At 38.8% G+C, this 23,154-nt stretch overlaps 1 protein-coding gene across 6 annotated transcripts in view; it reads left to right on the top strand.

Moving 5' to 3' along the window:
* sfswap (splicing factor SWAP) overlaps positions 1-23,154 on the top strand; it is a 46,339-nt gene that overhangs the window by 10,771 nt on the left and 12,414 nt on the right. For 4 of the 6 annotated variants that reach the window (XM_056403519.1, XM_056403522.1, XM_056403524.1 and 1 more), the window contains 8 exons: positions 1,296-1,548; positions 1,932-2,084; positions 2,241-2,334; positions 9,475-9,538; positions 10,502-10,605; positions 10,736-10,865; positions 14,693-14,889; positions 21,185-21,648. In XM_056403519.1, coding sequence (XP_056259494.1) covers positions 1,296-1,548; positions 1,932-2,084; positions 2,241-2,334; positions 9,475-9,538; positions 10,502-10,605; positions 10,736-10,865; positions 14,693-14,889; positions 21,185-21,648 — 1,459 coding nt within the window. The remainder of the gene's footprint in view (positions 1-1,295; positions 1,549-1,931; positions 2,085-2,240; positions 2,335-9,474; positions 9,539-10,501; positions 10,606-10,735; positions 10,866-14,692; positions 14,890-21,184; positions 21,649-23,154) is intronic. The other 2 variants (XM_056403521.1, XM_056403520.1) reach the window with 2 other exon arrangements.

Below are 23,154 nucleotides of genomic sequence, written 5' to 3'. Positions count from 1 at the left end.
TGTCAAGTTTTTAAATGAGAGGTTCTGATTTGGTTTTCCATTTTCCTGACCAGAGAAAATTGGATGTCATTAAAGTCAACCAGCTCAGTGACTAATGTGTTAATATCACACTGTCTCCACTTTGACACTGACCATTTATTTTGTCCCTGTCCCTATACTGCCCCCTCCTCTTCCTACCTCTCTTCTCAATAAAGGGTTTTTGTAATACAAACACACTAATAAGGGAGATGACCTTTTTTTGTATACAGGTCACATGCTGATTTATGTTTGCTTCCTTCGGCTAATTTAAATTGATTACTGCGGTAGACGTTTTAAACATAACATAAAAATATAGCTTGACAGCAAACAAGATAGCACAGTACATAAAACAGCCACAACACAAAATAAGCCTTAGAAACAGAAAACCCATCATAGCGTTATAATGAACACTTCTAGACCACTTTACTCTTGAGGTCTGACCACAACTACTCTGATGCGCTGCCGTGCGCTGGCCACTTTGAATGCAGCTGCTATACTTTGCCTCCACTTTTAGTGTTGACACAATTTATAGTGTTCATAAGAGCAGGAAATCATAAAGGAAGTTCATGTAGTAGTGTTTCTAAGTGGCTCAGTTTGGTTCACATTTTTGATGTCTTATGTGTATAACTTTTTTGTATGCCAGTGACCATAAAAACCCATATGAACCAGTTTTTCCATCTTTCCTACCTTGTAAATGTAATTTCAACACAGTGACTGAGCACAAATGAGGCATTTGTGTATTTATTGGCTTAATAAAACAAGCCTGAGTCGACAGTTTCCATTTCCAGTGGCAGATGACATCTCCCTGAACCTGTTAATGTTCTTTGCCAAGGGTGAAAGAGACAGATTAACATGACAAGACAAGAATTAGTAAATCATCTCTTAACTGTTATAATAGTATAATAGTTTTATATAATAGTTTCATAATACATAATACTCTGTACTCAACTGTACTGGGGATGGACACAAGAAAAACACTCTACAATCTGTTCCCTTTAAGGTCAACACAGAGTAACAGCTGTTACAATTCATGGGATTATTCAGTTGATTATTCAGTTTGTGTCCACATTCAAGTGCAGAGCCGTTCATCCATTCATCCATGAACAAAGCGGAATAGTTGCACCCATACATCCCAACTATTGAGGCAAATCCTTGTCTTCATATATCCCATAATAGTAACATAACTGTTTGTCTTTCATCTGGCACAGTTGAAACTTTTATGAAAGATACTCCATTTAATGATGTAATTTTTCCTCATTTGTTTACACTAAATACAGCAGCAGTGTACTATGGGTACTACATGCTTCCTGATGGAACGTTCTGCTTGGCCCCACCACCTCCAGGGATAGAGGCAACCTCCTACTACAATAATATGCCCTCAGCTGTAATGGCTGCTCCCCCTACCTCCTCTGCGGCCTTGCCTCATTTGGGGACACCCACCCCTCCTGAAACTATCACCATGGCACCACCAGCTACAGCCCCCTCTCAGGTCACCAGCTCTGCTGCTCCAGCAAGTGTACCAGAAACCAGGTAGGACATAATGGAATAAACCCTGCCTTAGTGGCATTAAAAAATGTGATTGAATTTCAGTGTTTTTGGTATTTCTCACTTCATCAAAAATGAAGTAATCTGATTTAAATATGTTCATAATTATATTCGAGAAACTTAATCAAGCATCAATGAAATGGATTCTTTGTTGGCTTAGTCAAAGCATTTACCTAAAAACCGTAATTAGTGGTGTTTGCTCTGCCTTGGATGTCTGTATGTTTTCAAGGTATAGCAATTGAGCAATGATCATTTTAACTGAAATTATTACACAGAGTCATTAGACACAAGTAAGAAGAAAGAGCACAATTTTAAATATATGAAACATTTTTCTCAGTTTAACACCTTTAATTTCCCCCTGAAAACAGTTCGAAAGCCGAAGCTCAAGTTTCCACACCAGCAGCACCAGCGATCATCCCCCCACCACCTGACATTCAGCCAGTCATAGACAAGCTGGCCGAGTACGTTGCTAGGAACGGTTTAAAGTTTGAGGCCAGTGTCCGTGCCAAGAATGATCCACGGTAAGTGTTCTCAGGTCAGGGTTTGGTTTTAGGAACTCTTATCAGTAACTTTCCCTTCAGATACCACAGACCCTTTCCTTAATCCTCTGGCTAATCTTTTATGAGTCTTCACCTCTCATCTTATACAGTGTGTGTTCTTCCCTTTGTCTACTGTAGGTTTGACTTTCTGCAGTCTTGGCATCAGTACAACACCTATTACGAGTTTAAGAAGAATTACTTCATGCAGAAGGAAGGAAAAGGCTTGGCAGAGGTACTATAAGCTTTATATATGTGTGAATGTGTTTCTGTGCATAAGAATCTGAGAGATGGAGCCTCTCCATCTTTCTTAGCAACTTAACATTCCTGTCCTGGTCTTGACACCTTGACACCAGATCAAAGCTTGTATATTGGACAGAGGGATGTGTTTGATACATTTGACAATACTACGACTACAGCACTGCCACACTTCCATGAAATTTGATATGGGTACTTGTGGTTCTTTAATAATGAATTCTAATGGTTATTGTTACAGTTTTTTTTGCTACATATTCAGAAATGATAAAAACTCCCACTTAAATAATTAAATACCTTAATAGAGTTGTGCCAAGTGGCACATGAGTAACAGCGGTGCCATCATGGATGCTGTTGAAGAGGATTTTTACAGAACAGTTCAAGACAATTTTCAGAAAGAAAGGCCAGTGTTATTGGGCCCATATCAGTCAAGCAAAAACATGTTCAACTCTGCCTTTACAACCCTCAGACTTAAAATCGCATGCAAATCTGATGAAATTAAATGACAGCAAATGGACCTCTGTTTGCACAGTGGGATGGCACAGTTGTTGGAGAACGTATGCAATCTAAAAATTACACCACCTAGAGAAATACTTCCTTCATATCTCGTATCTAACAAAAAAAATTGTTGTTATTATGTTCTATTAATTTCATTTCATTTCGGTTGCTCACTAGAAGCTCAGTATAAGCAGATAAAAGCTCAGTAAATGCAAGGTTAATACTTCACACGTACATGTAGGAAAAACACTGTTCTTCCATTCACCTCCTGTCATTAAAATCACTGCTCTTCTCTCCTTTATTTCATTCTTTTTAACAGCATTTGCAGCCAAAATTTAAGCATGGAAAAAGGTTGTCTAAGCAGTCACTGCACTTACAGTCAACCTTGAAATTAGCTGCTTCTTGTTGCTGATTTGCTTGGACCTGCTATGCTAAAATTAGAGGTATCCTGATCCATAATATTGAAATGAAGAATGAGAGTGAGACAGAGAACAGGGAAGAGATTAAATAGCAGAGTACTAGATCCAGCCACTTTACCAGGCACCAGAGCAATACACTGCAAAAAAAATCCTCTGTTTAACTTGTCAACCAGTCTAGTTCTCCACCTTCAAGAATTACAGAAGTACAGTATCCCTTGTTTTAGTAATTTTATATCAAGTTTCAATATCTTGAAACAAGGCAAATTGCTGCACCACTATTAAAACCTAATTCTTTAACAAATTGATTAGCAGACTCATCCAGCTTTGCAAGTGCTGCGAGGCTTCTCGTACCTACTCTTTTTCGTTGTCTGTGCACCCGCAGCCAGAACTGAAATCCAGTCGCTGTGTATAAGGACCTTAATGAGGCATCCTACCCAATTAGCAGCAGTGCCAACAGACATGTAGTTCTCTCACTTGCTCTTCTGGCTGGTCTAGCTCCCTAGTGGCACATGCTTTAGATACTGTATGGTGTATTGGTTAACAAGTAACTGTTCAACAAATTCCCCGGTGGTTTGGCGATGGATGCTTGTTTCCAGGGATACATTCCCGATGGCCTTAAGGTGCACCAGAATGTCACAGAATATTCTTTCTAATATTGAGGTGAGGCAGTTTATGATTTTTCCCCTCAGTCATCATGCTCGGTAAATTGTCGCTTTTGTGTTTCTCCTTTAGGTACAGGCAGGGGTGGGGTCAAACTCAGTTTTTTTATTGGTCATGTATTATATTTTGGTACATACCCTGGAGAAGCACTTGTTAAATAATATACTTGCAATGTTTATAACAGAGCCTCACACAGACTAAGCTTACGGTGTTTTAAGGGTGTTGCAGCCAACTTCTTCAACTACATATCCCTTGGAAATGGGCACTTAGAGTGTAAATTTGCATCTGTTAGGTAACCGCCAGATGATACTCAATATGTTCAATTTAGCTGGCTACAGGAATGGGCCCCTGTGTCACTATTCTGAGTCAGGCTCCCCCTGTACCCTTTGAACCAATATGTGATATGACAGTGTCATTATACAGTATATCTGACAGTATGTCGGATTAGTCAGTTAAATCTGTTTTAATGTTTCTTGTATTACTAACATTGCATTAAAATAGCGAACCAAATCCTGTTTGAATGTACACACGTGCATGTGAGTATTATTTTGAGAAAGACTTTGAGAAAAAATATGAATTTATTCTTTGAAATTGACTCTAGCGAAGGACAAGAGAAACATCAGATACGTCATACATTTTCTCTACACTAGTGATAAATCTTACATACTTCAGAAAATTGAAAGCAATTATGAGCTCAACTCTTTCAAAGCACAACCTGTATTCCCGCCAAGGTCCCTTCAGAATATAATCTCACGACACCACTGAAGATTAATAGACTATGCATATTAGCCCATTCACAAGGTACCTGCATTGTAGCAAGGTTTTTGAATGGCAGTTAGTTTTCTTGGAGTTATTATAATAACTTCCAAGGCTGTTGAAACTGGTTTGTGGTTGGGTTATACAGCTGTTGATAATGCATGGTAATAGAAAAAATTCACGTTTCAACAAGAATGTGTCAGGGCTGTGCATATCAGCTTGAGGGGTTTTCAGGTTTTCAGGCTGAGCTTTGGTGTTTGTTCATCTGTTACATTCATAGTGTTTATAAGTTCACAGGAGCTCACACGTCAAGCCATCATCCCTCTCAGACAAGGGAATTGTATGTGATCTGAACAGTCAGATTCCTAGGTGAATGAATATATAGATGGAAATAAGCCTTATACATATGTACATAATGTATTTATATATGCTTACACATATTCAGGGGTTGTTGACTCTGCTTTGTGTCAGAGTGAGAAAGGAAAAAGCGAGAAGTAAGTGAGAAAGTTTTGCAAGGGGCAATTTGTCTTCTGACGAATCAAATCCATTAGCTTGTCAGAGTGCAGAGGAGTGTGGCCCATTATGACACAGCTCAGGCTGCTCCAACAAGCAGCTGCTCGGCTTTTCTATCAAAAAACCTGCCTTGTGTTTGTGATTTGTGCTGTGGGTAATGGGATGCAGATATCGCTGCTCTCACAGTGCTATTATTTATAGTTTCATAGTTAATGAAAAAAGTGAGAAAGGGGGCTAAAATCAGTCAAAGCTGACAGCTGTAGGGTGTGCGGCTGCTGTTCCTCTGTGTTAGTATCACTAAAATCTCTAAAGGCTTCAGAGTGCTGCATTTTGGGAGTGGATAAATGAAATTGTTATCTAAAAAGAAGCATTTTCTATATGGTCCGAATCATCACAAGATTTGTCTCTTTCTTGTTTGGAGAGCTTTGCTAATAAGATGTAAAGAAAGTCATCGATTTATGTTCATATGCTGGGTTGAATGTGACACCCAAATTCGTTTTAAGTATTAAAAGCATACTTGTAATACATAGAATTGTTTTCTACCTGCCCTTGTATCTAATAGAATATTCTAAGTCTGGCCCCACTTCAGGGAAACCCTTGGGCTCTATTTTAATGGTCCAAAGCGCACGATCTAAAGAGCATGACACAAATACATTTAAGGCGTGTCCATATCACTTTTGTCATTGTGCCAGGAGCATGGCTAAAAAGGGTTGTACTAACCGCTCTAATCAATCATGGGAGTGTTTTTGCCATAACACACAATAAACCAATCAGAGTGCCATCCCCCATTCCCTATTAAAGCCAGGCAAGCTCGCACATTGGCGGATTACTATCATAATAGCGCATTGTTTCACACAGAATACTTTTGGTGAGTTGATTACATATTGTGACTGACCAGTGAGTCCAGTCCCAGCACGCAGCAGCTCTGTGCACCCCGAGGAGAAAGGACGGGCTGAGTGAATCAGTGAGCTGCGCACAGATCTACAATGAAGTAACAGAACAAATCACAACGTTAGACATCTTTTACGTTATATGATGAGAAGAGGTTGTGCGTAACAGGCAGAGTGTATGCACGTTGTGCACCCAGCTATGTAGGCGTATATTACTCTGTTGATAATGTGCCCTTGAAATAACAGTAAAATATTGAGCCACTGATGTCAGACCAGGTTTTTGTTGGTCAATCACTTTCCACTGCCTCAAGATATCAATTTGCCAACAACACACCCAACCACACCTCATTTTACAACCAACACACCCATGGGCGCTCAGATGGGCGCAATGGTATTTGCTATGTAAACAACATGGGCGCTGGATGAGAAAATGACAATTGCGTCAGTCTGAAACTAGCAAAAACACTTGCGTTGCGCTGCTTTGGGCTGCGTATATGATAGGGTCCCTTGTCTTTAAAAAAAAAACAAAGTAACAGAAAACACCAATGACTTTCAGCATTTCTTATATTGCTTTGACAGTGCAGTCCATTCAGTACAAGACGTGAATGGAAATCTCAAAAAAGGATTGTATTTTAGCCAATGGAAAATAAATAATTAAACTACACAAAGTCAGATTTAAGAGAATATTTTAACAGGGAGAGGAGGTGACATGTTTACAAAAGACATTGTCCATATGTTTCACTGAGACAACTGAATTTGGGCACAGCACTCCAAGCTTATGTAGGATGCACTGTATAGCACTGAAGCTTTCGTCTCCTCTGCTGTTATATTATCCTTGAGTACAATGTTGTATATTTCACTGGACATATTACTATAATCTGACAGTTTTCCTTTGCAATGAAGTCATTTAATTCTTATAAACAAAATGAAACAGGCACTGTTTCCTATTGAGTCTATTTTTGAATTGACCTGACAATTTGACATGGTTTGGGCGCAGAGTAATTTTTGAACAAATAATTAAACAAAGCAGAAATCCTCTTCTCAACAATAAAATTGGGTAGGGGAGAGGTCAGATGCTGTGAAAGTATCCAAAATCTAGAGCTGCAATTGGGTGAAACATTTATCATTCGCAACAAGCATTTTTCATTTTAAATTCCTCTGAATTCTGACCATTTGCCTTGAGTAGCCAAGGTCTGTAACCTGCACAGTTTTCAGCCTTGCTATGAATTGCTGCATGTTCCCATTCAGAATGGAGGATTATTACCTTCTGAACTGTTCTGTGCTATGTGAAGGTAACACATGGAAATGAATACTTCTAAGGATTCTAAACGCTGAGCTAAAGTTGTGTATGTGAGTTTGATCAAATTTCTGCATATTCCTGGTGAAGTCTTCCCAGAATGGTTTAGAGTAAGCTTCCTCCTGCTTCTTCTCCTGTGAGCTTTGATTTATGAGATTTTTAGGAGTTATATTCTCTGGGGCCTCTGTAAAGTGCTTTGACTGTTGAAAGCACTGTTCAATTACAGCAGAATAGTGGGAAGCTGCCTTTGAAGCATTCTTCAAACATGGTAAAATGAACCTCATGAGGTTAGGTTTTTTTTTTTTTTCCTCCTGTGGCATTGGTTTCATCCCCACCTTTCCCTCTCATTCAATCAGCAGTTTACATTTGGGATAGCAGCTGAGAGCACTTGGTCCACAGGTATTACTACAGAGGGATTCTGGTTATCTGGTTTGTGCACACATGCGAGTTATAAGTGCTCTGTGAAGATGCTTTGTTGATGTGAGGAGTAACAGACCATACAGTGCAATATTAGAAAGCCAATTAAGATAATTAAAGCTATATAAGCAACTAATTGTATTTCCAGACATGTAATTGTTAGCAGAAAGAAAGAAGAGTAACAAGTAAATGCACAAGGAATATTGAATAGAATTTAGATGGGATTATTTACATGATTTTCATCAACAACTATTAAAGCAAGGTGTAGATATGAACATGAGCATCATTCTGCATGATGCATAGCCAAGGCACATTGTTTTAGATCCATACACAGAACAGTTCACATTTTTATAAATGAGCAGGCTGTTTTTGAATGTGATGTTCACATAGATCTCATGTCATATGCACCCAGACACTGTTGTGTTTTCTGTTCATAGTCAATGTTCATCACTGTTTACAATAAACAAAAGGTCACATTGTGATGAGTATGGCTTAGAAAATTAATAGGAAACTTGAATTAGGAACTAATTATTGTTTTTTGTTTTTTTTACTGAATATGCTGTTAAATTGCTATCTTTGTACCACTCATCATTTCATGTCATGCCATCATCTTTCAAACAAAAATATAACTCGAATCCATTATAAGGGAAAAAATAAGCCATTGATACAAGGACCAATGACAATCCAGTGAGCGGTGTGTTTTTCCAGTCAGGAGGAAAAACACATGTTTATGTTGGAGTGAAGGAGAGACCTGTCAGTCATGTGTTGCACAGGCAACCTGAAAGGCACAGTAACAGAGGCAAAAATATAGGCTCGCCTTGAGAGACTGCTGCTGTACACCAGCTAATAAATTCCACTGTTTGCTTCTTTTTTTTTAACCTTCCTTTACTGTGCAGTGACAGTAGCCAAGTGCAGAATCTCTTTTTTCATCTGTTAAGATTGGCTCAACTCAAAAGAGTCCTGTGCTTTTGTTAATCATTTCCTGACCTTTTCTATTCTGCTCAGCACCTCCACATGCTGCCACCACAGAAATGTGAAAGCACTGAAGAATATCCATGAGGCTGTTGCCAGAATGTTCTGTTCTCCACGGTAGATTTTAGTTCCTCAACTGCAACATTTACTGTTGCACAGCAGGAAGACATCTTCAGAAGTGTAAACCTTAACCATGGATAGCACCCTGCAGATGAGTAATTACAATAATTAAATGCAACAGTTATAGTTTCATTGGAAAGCAATGCAAAGGAGTAAAGGAGTGACTCATCCAAACATTTCGGATCCATCCGATATATATATATATATATATATATATAATATATATATATATATATATCTTTTTACTAACTGACAGGCAGATAAACAACCAGCATTTCTGGATGCTTCTTTTAAAACTTTCCTAACACTAACATATTGCTGCTTTGCTTCCTTCCCATCATAAAAGTACAAAGTGAAAAAAAATGAAGCCAAGTAGGTTTCTGTAGAATTTTCAACACCGTCTGTCTTTTGTCAAAGTTGTAAAGGTTTGTCCACATTGTAGATACATGAAAGAAAATTGTGTGGCCTCAACAAAAAATGTTACTCATTTACTAGTTAAGAATTTAAATAGGACATTGAGTGAAATTAGTTTACAGTGTATATCTTCTCTTTTTCTGTCTCTCTTTGCTTTCATCCAGAGTGGGACGGGAGATGATGACGATGAGTCAGACAAATCAGTCAAGGAGCCCAAGCTGACTAAAGGTGGGACACTAACATGAGCAGAAATACATAGAACATATTGCTGCTTTCACTTCCTCTTCTTTATTTCATTCACTCATTAAATGAGATGCAAAGCCCTTGGGTGAATATGTGTACAGTGTATAGTTTGTGTGCATGTATTTACTCTAGTGTGTATACGAGTGTGAATATGTGTCATATGTTGGTGTTTGTGCATAGCTGCTTGTGAATCTTGGTATTTATGCTAGCAATTTCATTTGGTGGTATCAGGCTGTAAATGTCCATGCAGAGATGAAAGAGTCTGCTTACCACAATGCTGGCAGGAGCCATAAACATGCACACATATGCAAATGAAGGCATGAATTCAAACAGACTATTTGGAAAGCTAATAACTATTTGGAGTACTGCACAAATAAACTATCTAGCCTTCCACAATAAGAATTAAGGTCCTTCATTAAGGTTATTTCTTTAGGGAATCAAGCGCACTGTCTCTTTCATCTGTACTAGAGCTGACACATTTGATTACGAAATAGAAATCAATGTGGCACACCATTGCTGATTCATATCGAGCTGCTTCGTGGCCAACTCTCTATTTTTCTGTTTGTCCAACTCTTTCTCTGTCTACATTGTATTCTGCATCTTGTCAAGCCTGTTTGTTCGCTTGTCTGTGTGCGTATGGCTATTTCATGTTTCACAAACCCTTTTTCACTCTTACAGTTTCTTCAATTCCCTTTTTTCATTATTCTCTTCCTATTTCTTCTTTTGTTATCTCATTGTCCATTTCGCTCCTAATCCAGTCTTACCTTTCTTCCTTGTCCAGATCTTTTTCCTGTGCTTGTCATGCATATTTAATTTCAATCTGAATTTTATTCTATCAAAAGAAGACCAGTATGCAGTTGTCTACCTTCTATGAACTTGAACTCTCCTGAGTCCTTTTTGGTCCTCATGCATCACAATCTAACCTTCTGTTTTTCTGTGCCATTACAGCTTTGTTTGCTCCCATATGTTTTGCCATCAAGGCAAAGGAAAATGACTTATTGCCACTGGAGAAGAACAGAGTTCGACTGGACGATGACTCAGACGAGGACAAGGTCTAATTCAACTTTATATATTCAGTGCACATAAATCAAGAGATGATTTGCTATGGATATAAACTGCTCCTTGAAAATATATTTTTAGTACCTTGAAATTAACACATTATTACGCATAATTTGATTGAAGTTGCTGGAGGAGGAGGGGCTGGAAGCTGTGATGGGTGGAGCTGAGATGGTTGACAAGGAGCCTCCTCCAGTCAGTGCACCAGAAGAAAAGAGACCCTCCCTTAGTTTGGAGGAGCTGGAGGCAAAACAAGGTAACATTATCGAAGAGATTATTTGGAAATTTTAAAATATTGTAAAAACTACTGCACTGCTTAAGGCACTGTACCTCTTTATATACATCTAATATGCAGTGCTAAAACAGAGAAATAAAAATGTAAAATATAATATGAAAAACATATAAATGTAAATAGATTCTGTTAGTTACACTTTGCTTTTGGCTGTTTAACAATTACTATACTCACGTTATTAATAACCTCCTAGTTAAAACACGTCATGTTTCAAATTCAGTAAACAAGCAGTCTTGATTTGGACTTTTATTTCCCCATTAATGCCTGTCAGTTTGTGCATTCAGACAGTTGTCTGCCTCAGTCAGCCTGCATGATTGACAGAAGGTTAATAAACCCCAGCATCTATTGATGGTTATGACGGAGCCCATTTCTCTCCCTCCGCCCCAACTGCCCCTTCTTTTTTTTCTCAGCTCCATGGCTTTAATGTAGGTGGGCTAAAATTGAATTGTGTGTCTCAGCATCAGCAAATAAGCACAGGTCCTTATAAGACATCTCTGTCACACCTATTGGCCTTTGTTACTTCCTGGGAGGGTTGGAATTGGAGGAAAAACAAAAAAGGGAAAAGAGGTGATGAATAAATCCACTGACTCCACTTACAAGCAGTGTAAATGACAGTCATATGATGTATCTCTCTAAAGACCCAGTGGAAATGTATTTTCTCTGTTTGGTTCAGTTGTGGATTTAAAACACTATACACTGGGTCTCTTCTGTCTTTCTTAAAGTAATGCACAACTGATTTGGCACAAAGAAGAACCAAGTAGAGTTATACACAGATATTGGTCCACGTCAGAATGCATACACACACAAAAACCTTATTTGTCCTGCAAGAAGACTACACTCTATATCTTCCTCCTGATAAGGATTTTTAGGTTTGATACCATTTTAGTACAGTAACAAAAATAAGTCACCTCAGTTCAGGATCTAAACCATTTCTACAGAAAGCTAAGCAACCAAATATTAGATTCACTTACCTAAATTATTCATATATTCTTATGTATCACTGGCTATTAATTTCAAAAGCCATAGGCCTTTCTACTGGAAGCTGGATGCTATTGTTCTTGACTTTGATTCATTGCATCTTGGGATACTTTTACACCCTCCAAAATCTCCAATTGCTCCCTCTTAGCTTCAAAAAATTAGACAGCTTCGCCCTCCCCTGCATGCCTCTCTGGGTGATAACAAAGCAGCTGAAATACAAAATGATGTTCCAAGAAGACATTTTCACTTCTCGGTCAATCAACAGCTGACAGCCAGCAGATGCCATTGTAATTGGGGACATCAATAATCCATTTGACCCGACTCGTTTAGGCTACACATAAGCTTTCTATATCAAATGTGTAAAAAGCAATAGTTGTATTGTCATCTCTCAAAATAATCATTGTATGTGTCTGTGAGTTGATTTGTACAAATGACTCGGTGATTAATTGAGCAAGCACTCAGATGTCTGCCTCTCAAAGCCTCCTCCTTGAAAGATAAAATATTTTTGGCTTAACAAGCAGACAAAAGCAAATGATGAAGAACAATTTTACAATATTTTTATGTTGTATATATCACTTGCTTTGTCTGTTAAACATGCTAATGCTTTATCATGCAGTATATGTGTAAGTAATTGTGCTATATACAACTCAAATTATCTTAAACAATCAGTAGCTGTTTGGCCGGATGGCTGATCAAATTTTTTACTGAACTGCATTTAAACCTTTCAAGGTTTTGACTTTCTTTGAAGATGTTTGGTGCAATAAAATCTCTCTGACAACAAGAGATTAAAGTAAGCAACACCTGACAGAAGGCTGCAATTATTTATAGCAATTAATAGTTACTTTTTGTGCTATGGATTTGAAAGGGGCCTCTCCAGTGAGCAAAAACCTGCAAGAGCTCTGGCTACTAAATGTCTTTCTCTATGCTTGCGCTTTAGGTAGTGATATTTCCTACAGTTGCTTACCAGACTGTGCAGTGATGGAATAGCATGAGGTTGCTTGTCAGAGACTCATGATTGAGGTACCAGCCCTCTAGTCAGTTGTTCAGCCAAATACCCTAAGACATTGTAGGTCTTTAAAGGCACTGATTTAAGCGTTTCATGAGGTCTAGAAGGACACAGTAGAAGTATTGTATCATCCCTTACACCAGAAAGACAACGGCAAAATAGAGCCTGAAAAGATGGACAGACAGACAGTCAAAGGCAAATGTGCTACTTTTCAGCATCAAGGGGGCTGACAGGTCCCGTTTAGGTTCAGTGGAACAGTCTTCGAGTGTAATGGTCTCTCTCAGAGCTGACAGATGGCCAGAGAAAGAGGCTGGAAAAGCCTAATAAATAGCTGACTGAATTGGCTTTGCTGTGTGGCAAAGTGGCTGTCAGTCAGCAGGCCTAACTTGATCAGATAGCAGGAGAATCAGTGGCAGACAGCAGAACACTAATCTGTATTGATGGGCTGGAAAACAGCCACACACACCAAATGCAGTTTCCAGTGATAAGTACATGAATCATTTAGACTGCAAACATTTCCCAGTGGATGCGCATGTTTAGAGGTGGTAGAAGACTTTGTAGAAAATATAGATAATATATTTTCAAGAAATGTTGAGACGATGTGAAACATACTGTAAATATATTTCTCACAGACTTTTTTGGCATATAAATCTATGTTTTAGGCTGCAACTAGTCTGTTAGTTACTTTTTCTCAGTTGCTTAATTGTTTAGACTTTAGTTAGTACCATGAAATGATTTTCAGCACTTTTCATATTCAATGAAACATAACATATGCTTTAAACTGTTTACTATATAAACCTCCTGGACATAAAGATTGTCTTCCATGATAAGTTGTGTCAGACAAGTCTGTAAATACAGTAGTGGGACTCAGACTGGCGTTGACTGTGAATTGTGTCACTGTCTGGGATACAGATGGATTCTGCTCCATTTGGCTGTTGTTCACACTATACTCAAATATGATTTGCCTCGGCAGCCAGCCTATTTTTAACCCTGAAGAGATAACAGTAGCCCCAGTGGTTGCATAACTTAAACAACTTGTTTTCCACTAGCATTTGCTTTATACTTCACTGTCTTGTTTTGTCTCCGCTGTCTCACTCATCCTATTGCTCTCTGTGCCCCATCTCATTCCTGTGCTCCCCTTACCTATCTATCCCCTACCCATCTCCGTCACTTCATATCCGTTTCTCATCTCTCAGAAAACCGCGTATATTTTCCACCCCCACTGTCACGAAGATGTCTGTCTCCTCTTCTCCACCCACATGTTCCCTCCTACTTTGCTTTTTCTGTATAAACCTTGAATTGCATGGAATTATGTATCACCACAGACTCAGTCAGGCCTTATCATTTAGAGCAGGAACTGTGTCAACCTACAGCAGTGGGAAACTCAGAAAAATGCCAGTCATCACCTTATTCAGATTTGACAGCGAGAGTGGAAAATTCTCTTATCATCCTTTCCTCCTTGTCTATCCTTCACTTTTCGTCCTTTTTGTCTCTCTGATATAGTCATAGTCTCTTCCCCCTCACCTCTCCCTCTGTCCTCTTCTCTTGTTAATTCTCTGTTTTCCTCAGACCACTTACTTGTGGCCAGAAAAAAATTGGCTGCGTGAAAAGCACAGCACAACTACTCTTTTCCTCCTCTTGCCTGTCTTTTCAATTTTTCTCCTCCCTGACCACCATTTCGTAGATGTACAATGTATCTATATATCAGTTAAAAAAAAAAGAAAAAAAAGAACAATGACTGCAATTTTTTTTCATCTTCATCCAACATCTCTTTCCTGTTTTTACACTCTCATCTCCTTGCCCTTAGCCAAGCAGAAACTAGAGGATCGTCTAGCAGCTGCAGCTAGGGAGAAGCTGGCCCAGGCATCTAAGGAGTCCAAGGAGAAACAGCTACAGGCTGAGAGGAAGAGGAAGGCAGCGCTCTTCCTACAGACCCTCCGCAACCCTTTTGCTGGAGAGCCTGAGGCCAAGAGAGTTGAGCTAGACTCATCTGCACAGCTAGAGGTAGGTGTTTGGTTGACAAAGGTGTGTCAGTGTTTTGTCATTGCAAAATATTTTCTCCAACTTTGTGCCATTCAAGGGTTGTACTGTGTGCTTCTGACTACACTCTTTATTAAGTAAAATCAAGGTTGAGATCTTTTTGAGCTCCTAATATCACAAATGTTTAGTAAAAGCAGACTCCTTTTTGCTGCTGTGATACTTTGTCATATGTAATTAGGGACCAAAGAGTCATTGAGTCATTTTACTGGCCTAACTGCAACTGCAATGTTTTGTTAGAATATAAAGTAGATCATCAAGTGATATCAGAGGAAAGATGCTGTATCTGCAGATCTGCATTTCCAAGATGTTAGGCCAAGCTGTGAATTCTAGTGAAAATGTCACTGCATTAACTGGATTATAGAGCGGAGAAGATGGTTGCGTATATAGATAATACTTACTGTCATTCAAATTAAGTTAACCTCATTTAGACATGTCTGCAATTGATTGCCTTTTTGCATTTATTGAATCAGTTGTTTATTATTTAATTAAAATGCCACTTGATGTTTAGCCAGCGTTAATGATCCTGTTTTTTTTGTTTGTTTTTTTGTCAAGGCTCTCAGGCCATTATTTTCCTCAATATTCAGACACGGTCTAAACAAATATTTTGAACTGACATTACCCAACCTTTACATCTGGCCTTCCTCTGCTCTCTACTGTGAAATGTTCCATATGAACAGATTGAGGTGAAATTGGGATTTTTTAATATATAAAATTATAAAATATAATAAGATATAAAATTGCTGGATAATACAAGATATAGAATTACAGCCATTAATGCATCAGTATCAGTGGATAAATAAGTACAAGTTTGCCAGTTCAATTAAAACATAGAGCTTTTCACATCAAATAGTTTTAAGTCGACACTCTTGGCTGGAACCATCCACCCTGAGGCCTGAGGTCAGCTGCAGATTATTACTGGCTCTGCTTTCTCTTTTTAGCCTTTTATTTTTTCATGAGGTGAATAGTGGTCAAATATTTGGTCAAAGAGCTTCATTAAATGGAAAATCTAATTTTCTACAGTTAGTACAGTTCAGTCAGCCCATACTAAAACAGCATCAGTCTTTATGTCTGAATAAGATTCCAAACATGTCAACACCAGATGGCATACAGTGTTTTCTTGATTTTTTGTTAAATCTTTTATCCTGTGATGTTTTTTTTATATGACTGTGTAAATGACTATGTGTAAATGAAATTGCAGACACCTACGTGTGTGTGTGTGTGTGTGTGTGTGTGTGTGTGTGTGTGTGCGTGTGCGTGTGCGTGTGTGTGTGTGTGTGTGTGCGTGTGCGTGTGCGTGTGCGTGTGCGTGTGTGTGTGCGTGTGTGTGTGCGCGCGCATGCGCGCGTGGCAGTATTGATGGCACTTACAATAATACATTAAGAGATTAATGTCCGGTTGCTGGGGGAATATCATTAGATATATCAGTGCCACAGAAGTGAATACTTACCAGTATACTTAGTAGTATTCACTTCTGTGGCAGTGATATATCTGATGATATTCCCCCAGCAACCGGACATTAATCTCTTAATGTATTATTGTATCATTAACTTAAAAATCTTGTGTGTATATATACACAGCTGATAAAAGCATATCACATATTTTAATTTTTATTGAGCTGTTGCTGTTGAGCTGAGTCTGTGTTTAACACAGTCGGAAGCTCAGTTTAGACTGCTTTTCATGTATAGTCAGCCTGAGCCCTGGGGTGTGCCTCTCAGTCATTGCATGAGAAACAGGTGGGATTTGTATGCTGAATAAGCTGATCACTATGCAGCTGTTGGCACTGCTAATGAAGCCCAACACTTTATCCTTGACTCATAATGTAGTGTTGTAAACAAGAAAGACTGACCCAGAGATAGATGGTTGACTCATACTCAGGATTTACAAAGCTTATTTTGCTGTTGTAGGTATGAAGTATGATTTTAGGTCATTTTAATTCCATACAAATAAGTATGTTAATTTATGAAAATTAATCAGTATGAGCTATTGCGTATTTACATGTGGACTGGGCACTTGAACGAGCTGGTATGGGTGAAAGAAACACGATAGTAACATCGTTTAAACAGTGATTGTCTTTTTTAATTTTTACAGTATATTTTAATGTAATTTAAAATGTTTATTGCATTTCAGTGATTATAATAAGCCAATACCATGCACCAAGAAAAGTTTGGAAAATGTAATTATACCGTAAAATGCTCAGAGCACACATTGTGGAGGTGGAAAACTAACTACAAAACCACACAGTGTGGCTCCTAATAAAGAAAGTTAAAGATTGAATCATAAAATAATGCCTTTCTTCTACCCACCAACTCCCATGTTCTCTGTTTTGGTTTCCCATAGATGATGCAGGGTATGTCGCTTTTAAAATTCTCCTTTGTAAAGTTTCACAGCGTTGCTGCAGTAATGCAAATTTTAAAAGCCTTTTGTCTGTCATATTAAACATAGACAAGAAAGGCAAGAATACTTTATAGTGTAAATAAGACTCGGTTGTGGTCATTTGATGTGTAGATTGCCTATCCATTTGATGGATGTTGCATGTCAGCTCCTCATGTGAGCCCAAGTGATGCGGGATGAACTGGCCTATTGCCTGTTAGGCCAGGTGGCAGTGGGCTGGCTCCTGTCACTACTGCACCAGCTCTGTCACTCTTCTCCAGATGTTCAGTGACTTCTGCAATGGCCATGAGAGCGTACACGTCCTGGAGGAACTACCAACAGTCAAGTCATTGGTGCACTGATGGATACGTACTGATGTTGTGATTGAATGTATTCAATTCTTTGAGCGAAAAAAAGTGGGATCTTATCAACATTGGTAATAAGTAGACATTGGACAGTCCATGTTAAAAGGGTAACACAGTGTTAACTGATCTATTATAGAACATGCATGACTTTTGGTGCGAGAATTTTGCATAAAACTATTAAAAGTGAGCAGGTTTTTGAGTTTGTTTTCAAGGTTTCCCGAGGTCAGGTTGAGATATGAGGAGCTCAATGGGAAAATGCCTGGTGAATATATATATTTTTTTAATTCCTTGATTCTAGGGATGTGAGGTAATGAGTATTCTGCTATCGGAGGACACGAGGGGTACAGAATCAATGTTGAAGTCAGATAAATAGGACAGTGCAAGCCTGTGTAATGATTTGTTCATTAGACGAAACACTTTGAAGAACAAATGTTACCTGAATTTGGGGCAAGTGAAGAGAGCTCCAGGTGACTTTAAGGTGATTAAAACTTATAGCTGTGGTGAAGATTCTTGTAGCCGCATTTTGGAAGTTTGAATGCTGTATTTTGGAAGGCCAGAAAACAGTGGTACAATTCTACACTGTAGACATGTTTGAGGACTGCTGGGAATGCTGATGCCACGTCTTTGTAGAGTTGGCAAAATGAGCCGACTTGGATCTGTCGATGTAAGCTGTCCATGTTTCCCATAGAGCTCATCATGTTGTTTATGCGACAGCGATGTAATAGCTAGTGTAAGCTGTCAGGAGTAAACAAAACACGCTGAATAAGCTGTACAGGCCGAGACCCTTTTAGTGCTGTATTTCTGTATCTTAGCTGTTTGTTTGTGCATTTTGGCTCATAATGATATGGTGACGGTGGCACGAGACCTGCGCACTGCAGGGGCGGAAACTGCTGTGTGATGTCTTGTGTTTGCAACAGTCGTCAGTTTGGCACAATCTGAAACCCCTTTCAGACATGGACTTGGCTGAATTCCGGATTTTTTTTTTTGTCAGTTGGTGACTTAAATATTAAATATATAAATATTTGTTATGAGTTAATTCAGACATGACAGGACAGTTACTGTACTGTAAGAACCACAATTCTCGGGAGGGGAGCGGTGGTACTGCTGAAAAGGGCAATTAACTGGAGAGTAATATGAAGGAGTATGAAAGGGTGTTCTCGGTTCTTTCACAGGATGCCATCGCTGATAGACTTTAAAAACTTATTTTGCTGTTGCAGCCATAATTAATGACCATTGTGAGCATGCAGGAGGCTCACCTGAATCTCTTAATAAATTTGCTCATCAATTTCTTCATTCATGAGAGATTTCTGCTGCCTAGCCTTTTTTATAATGCCAGACGAGGCACAAACACAGGATGAACGGAAGTGAGTGTAAAATAGAGTACTGTATGGGTTGTTTTTGTTTGTTCCTCAACATTGTAAAATTGGCTTATTCACGGTATCTCATTAGATTGATTTTATTTTCTATAAGCTAGGGTGATGGTAATTAAGTGATAGATTTATGTATTTATTTATATTTGGCCAAATATGTGAGTGTTTAATCTGTGTCTAACCTTATGTTGCTGCAGCCGTCATGTTAATCCGATGGCATTCACTTCAGACTTGTGCTACTGTGAAAGTGTTACAGGAATGTTACCAGGTCCAACCGAGTAGGATTGCTGTGGTGACTTACGTAAAAGTGACACAGGCACATGAGACCAACCTGTAAAATGATGTCCCATTTATATAAGGAGATTTATGTCTGAAAGGGGCTTTAGGAAACCACCCCAACAATATACGAATGTGTGTATTTTCAGATGTAAGATTGCCCTGGATTTTACTGCTTTCGCTCCCCTCCTCCCCTCTCCGTATCTTGCCAGCGCAGGTGTGAGAGGGGCACACATTTTCTGGGCCTGGTGTCAGGATAAGCCTCCCATATGTCAGTCCTAATTTTAAAGCAAACTTTGCTTCCTATCATTTCATTATCTCTTCCTTAGCCGAGACGCCAGATAGTGTGCAAACAGAAAGGTGTAATAAATATCCTTCCTTTCTCTATTTCCTTGCTTGTTTTTAGTTACTTATTGTCTTCTGTCGTGAACCCTTTTTCTTGTTTCTTTCCCACCTCTACTTCTTTACCTCATTTGCCCCCTTCTTTCATCTTCTTTCATCATCATGCTTTCCCTCTGTATTTTCTTCTGTTCCTCCCCCTCTCTCTTTTATGCTCCGCCCTTTTCGTATAAATTTTAGCAGATGGGTCAGAGTGGGAGTTATTGAATTGTAATGATTGAAGTTAGGAAGAGAGAACAGCTCACTTGTTATTAAGTTGAACTAGGACAGTTATATTTTATTTGAGCTAGAGTATGACATACACACAACCGTACATTTCCTTCCGTGCCCTCCATGTTTATCACTCATCACTTGGGCAGTCTTGCCATTTATGTTAATGTCAGCATTCAGTTTATGCCATCTGATGCCTGAGTTTCTCCAGACCCGCTTATAGTACCATGAATGCATCTGTATGTAACATGGGTGGCCCCAGGAGCAATCTAAGGTGTAACCCTGGAAAATGAAACCTGACCTAGGAAGATTTGGCATCATGTTCAATCCACTGATGGACTGGAGCCATCTTTTCAGTGTGAATCTAGCAGCAGACCAATATAATATGAGCAGACAGACCCACACTGGGGTAATTAGAGCCACTTTGCAGCTGACAGTTGTAACTCACTGTGTAGCCAGAGGGCCACACTGTGTTGTGTAACCCACACCATCTTTTAATCAGCTGAGTAACGGAAGAATATAAGTAATGATTTCCCAAGAGAGCAAGGGACCTTGATTTTGCCTGTGCCATCCACTTATGATCTCATGCCCCTTTCAGTGCATGCATGATTATTTATTATATCTTCTTTAAAAAATCGAATGTAAATTTTTTTCATCACCTTCTGTTATTATAGCTACATCTTTACTACTCTGTTTCATTCTGTCAAATGTTCCAAACCAAAGTATGGAAATATGTGACGATAAATATTTATATTTGGCAAATACAGGATTAGAAGGAGCACCCGAATGAATGTATCATCAGATGCTGTCAGGCAAATAGAAGTTACATACTGGCATCTTTTCAACCATATCGAGCAAACTCGGTGTTGTTTTGTTTGTTTTATAAATTTTTTCTAATTCTTTTATTATTATGCGAGCTGCATTATTCTGTAACATTGACAAGAAGGGGCAACTGGGGTTTTGCATAAATAAATCTCTAATGTCTATATACAGACAACCTTGTGCATCACCTGCATCTGCCTAAGTGGACAGGCCCCCATATTGATTTTCCACAGATGTACAGAGCGAGTAAGCATTTGGGAATTTTTGCAATGTCCCTCATGTCAAGGAGCGCAGGTGACTGTTTAATTCAATCAATACATTATTTCTGTTCTTTTTATCTTTAAACCAATTAAAAATAGAAGGTCCAGCATCCAAGTTTGTCTGTTAAAACAGTGCCATCACTGATGTTTTTCCTCTGTTTCTTCTTCAATCTACCATTGTCTTTAGATGCAAGAAGCCCTTTCTGTTCTGTCTGACCTTGCGCCCTCTCAAGTTTCCTCGGCGCAACCTACGTATCCTCAAGATAAAAGGCCACCCATGGAGAACCAAGGAAGCTATCGCAGCAGGGAGGCCCCGTCCTCCTCATCCTCCCACATTACCTCCAGAGGAGCAGACAGAGACAGAGAGAAAGACAGAGACCGAGACAGAGACCGAGACAGAGACCGAGACAGAGACCGAGAGAGAGACCGAGAGAGAGACCGAGATAGAGATAGAGACAGAGACAGAGATAGAGATAGAGATAGGGACAGAGATAGAGATAGAGACAGAGATAGAGACAGAGATAGAGATAGAGACAGAGACAGGAACAAAGGGAGGGACAAAGAGAAAAAGAAGAAAAAACACAAGAGGAGGACAAGGTCAAGGTCAAAGAACAGACACTCCCTCCCCAGTGCCTACAGGAGAGCCCGCAGGTAAGACATTGTGGACACGGCAACATTCTCATTCACAACTGTCAGTGGAAGGGGTTTAGAATATCTCTCCCACATTTATTTGATTTACATTTTTTCTTTTCCTATATGATGACATTCACAATAGCATAAGTATCATGAAAAATATATGTTGGATATTGAAGAGATGTTAACTTTTCCGATTTAGTGAAAAAAAATTAGTGCGCAGCTGTCAAGTTCAGATCTTTATTGGCCTCTGCTGCTGCTCGCGACAGACACAGCACCCTGGAAGGAGTACTTTTATTAACTTCTATTGTTCTGTTTTGTTATTGTGGTTTTATTTGTTTTATTTTTTTCAGCCTTAATACAGAAAAAAAATCCTTTGTGGGAAAGTAAAGATATGAACTGAAGAGGAGGATGTTAGTTTTTTTTTTACAACATGTCCTCAATCTTAGTGTTCTCCTGTCTTGCATAAGTTTGACTGGTGTGCACCAAAAAACAAAATTATCTTTTCAGGAAAAAAGAATAACAACCTTTCTAGATTTGTATTTTTATGGGGATTCATCAGTTAATGTAACCATGCAAATGTCTATTTAAATATTACTGACAGTGCGGCATGTAAACGTAACCAAATACCCACTAACTTGAAATAGTAGTTGTTGTGTTCTAAAGTAAAAATCCATTATTGATAGAAATCATGACTAGGCTTTCAATATCTCCACAAACAATAAACAATATTAATTTCCTACCTGAAGAAGCCCCTCAGTGATTGCTATCCCTGCTGTTAATGGTATGAGACATGAGACAATGATTAATCACCCTCTGTTTTATATCCCACCTCATCTGAACCTTTAGTGCATAGCACACTGCAAAAATATTAATAGAAAATAAATCTATCCTTCTGTCCCTTCCCTTGTTTCTCTATTTGCATTTGTGCTTTCTTTTACTTTCCCTGCCTCTCTTGAAATAGGAAGAAAAAGAGGATAAAAGTGAGATGAATAAAAGCAAGAAACATAGGCGATAAGGAGAAAGAACAGGGGAGAAGGGAGGAATAAAGAATGTATAGGAAAGAGTATTTGAAGAAAGAATTAAAACGGGTTAAGGGTTGAGTGGAGGTGATCAAAGGAAGAGATTGGGCTGCTTTGTTTGTGCTATTTATCAGTCAGGTTAAAGTGAACAATATTGACCAGACAGCTTTGTTTTGCTGCCCTGCGCTGGCTGACATTACCTTGGCTGGCCTTTCCTTTCTGGCTGTTTTTAGAAAAATGGTCTAATTTCCTTTTCTAACCCTGGCTATTTCATGTTTGTAAATGACATGCATGCTCTGCATATGAACCAGTGGGAGAAAATGAATTAAGTTGTGCCTTTTATGGAAAGAAACCTGAGAAGTGCATTCATCTCGTACGTATATTATCTTTTAATATTTAATGCTGTTTTCTTTTCAGGCTCGTTTAGAAAAACAGTATTTGCATATTGAGTGTCCATGTGATATAATGTTTATTAAAGTAATTCACAGAATTATGATTAATA

This window comes from Seriola aureovittata, chromosome 18 (genome assembly GCF_021018895.1).
Source record: "Seriola aureovittata isolate HTS-2021-v1 ecotype China chromosome 18, ASM2101889v1, whole genome shotgun sequence".
Lineage (NCBI taxonomy): Eukaryota > Metazoa > Chordata > Actinopteri > Carangiformes > Carangidae > Seriola > Seriola aureovittata.
The sequence above is the reverse complement of the archived record's forward strand: the minus strand, read 5'-3'. Positions and strand labels throughout refer to the sequence as shown.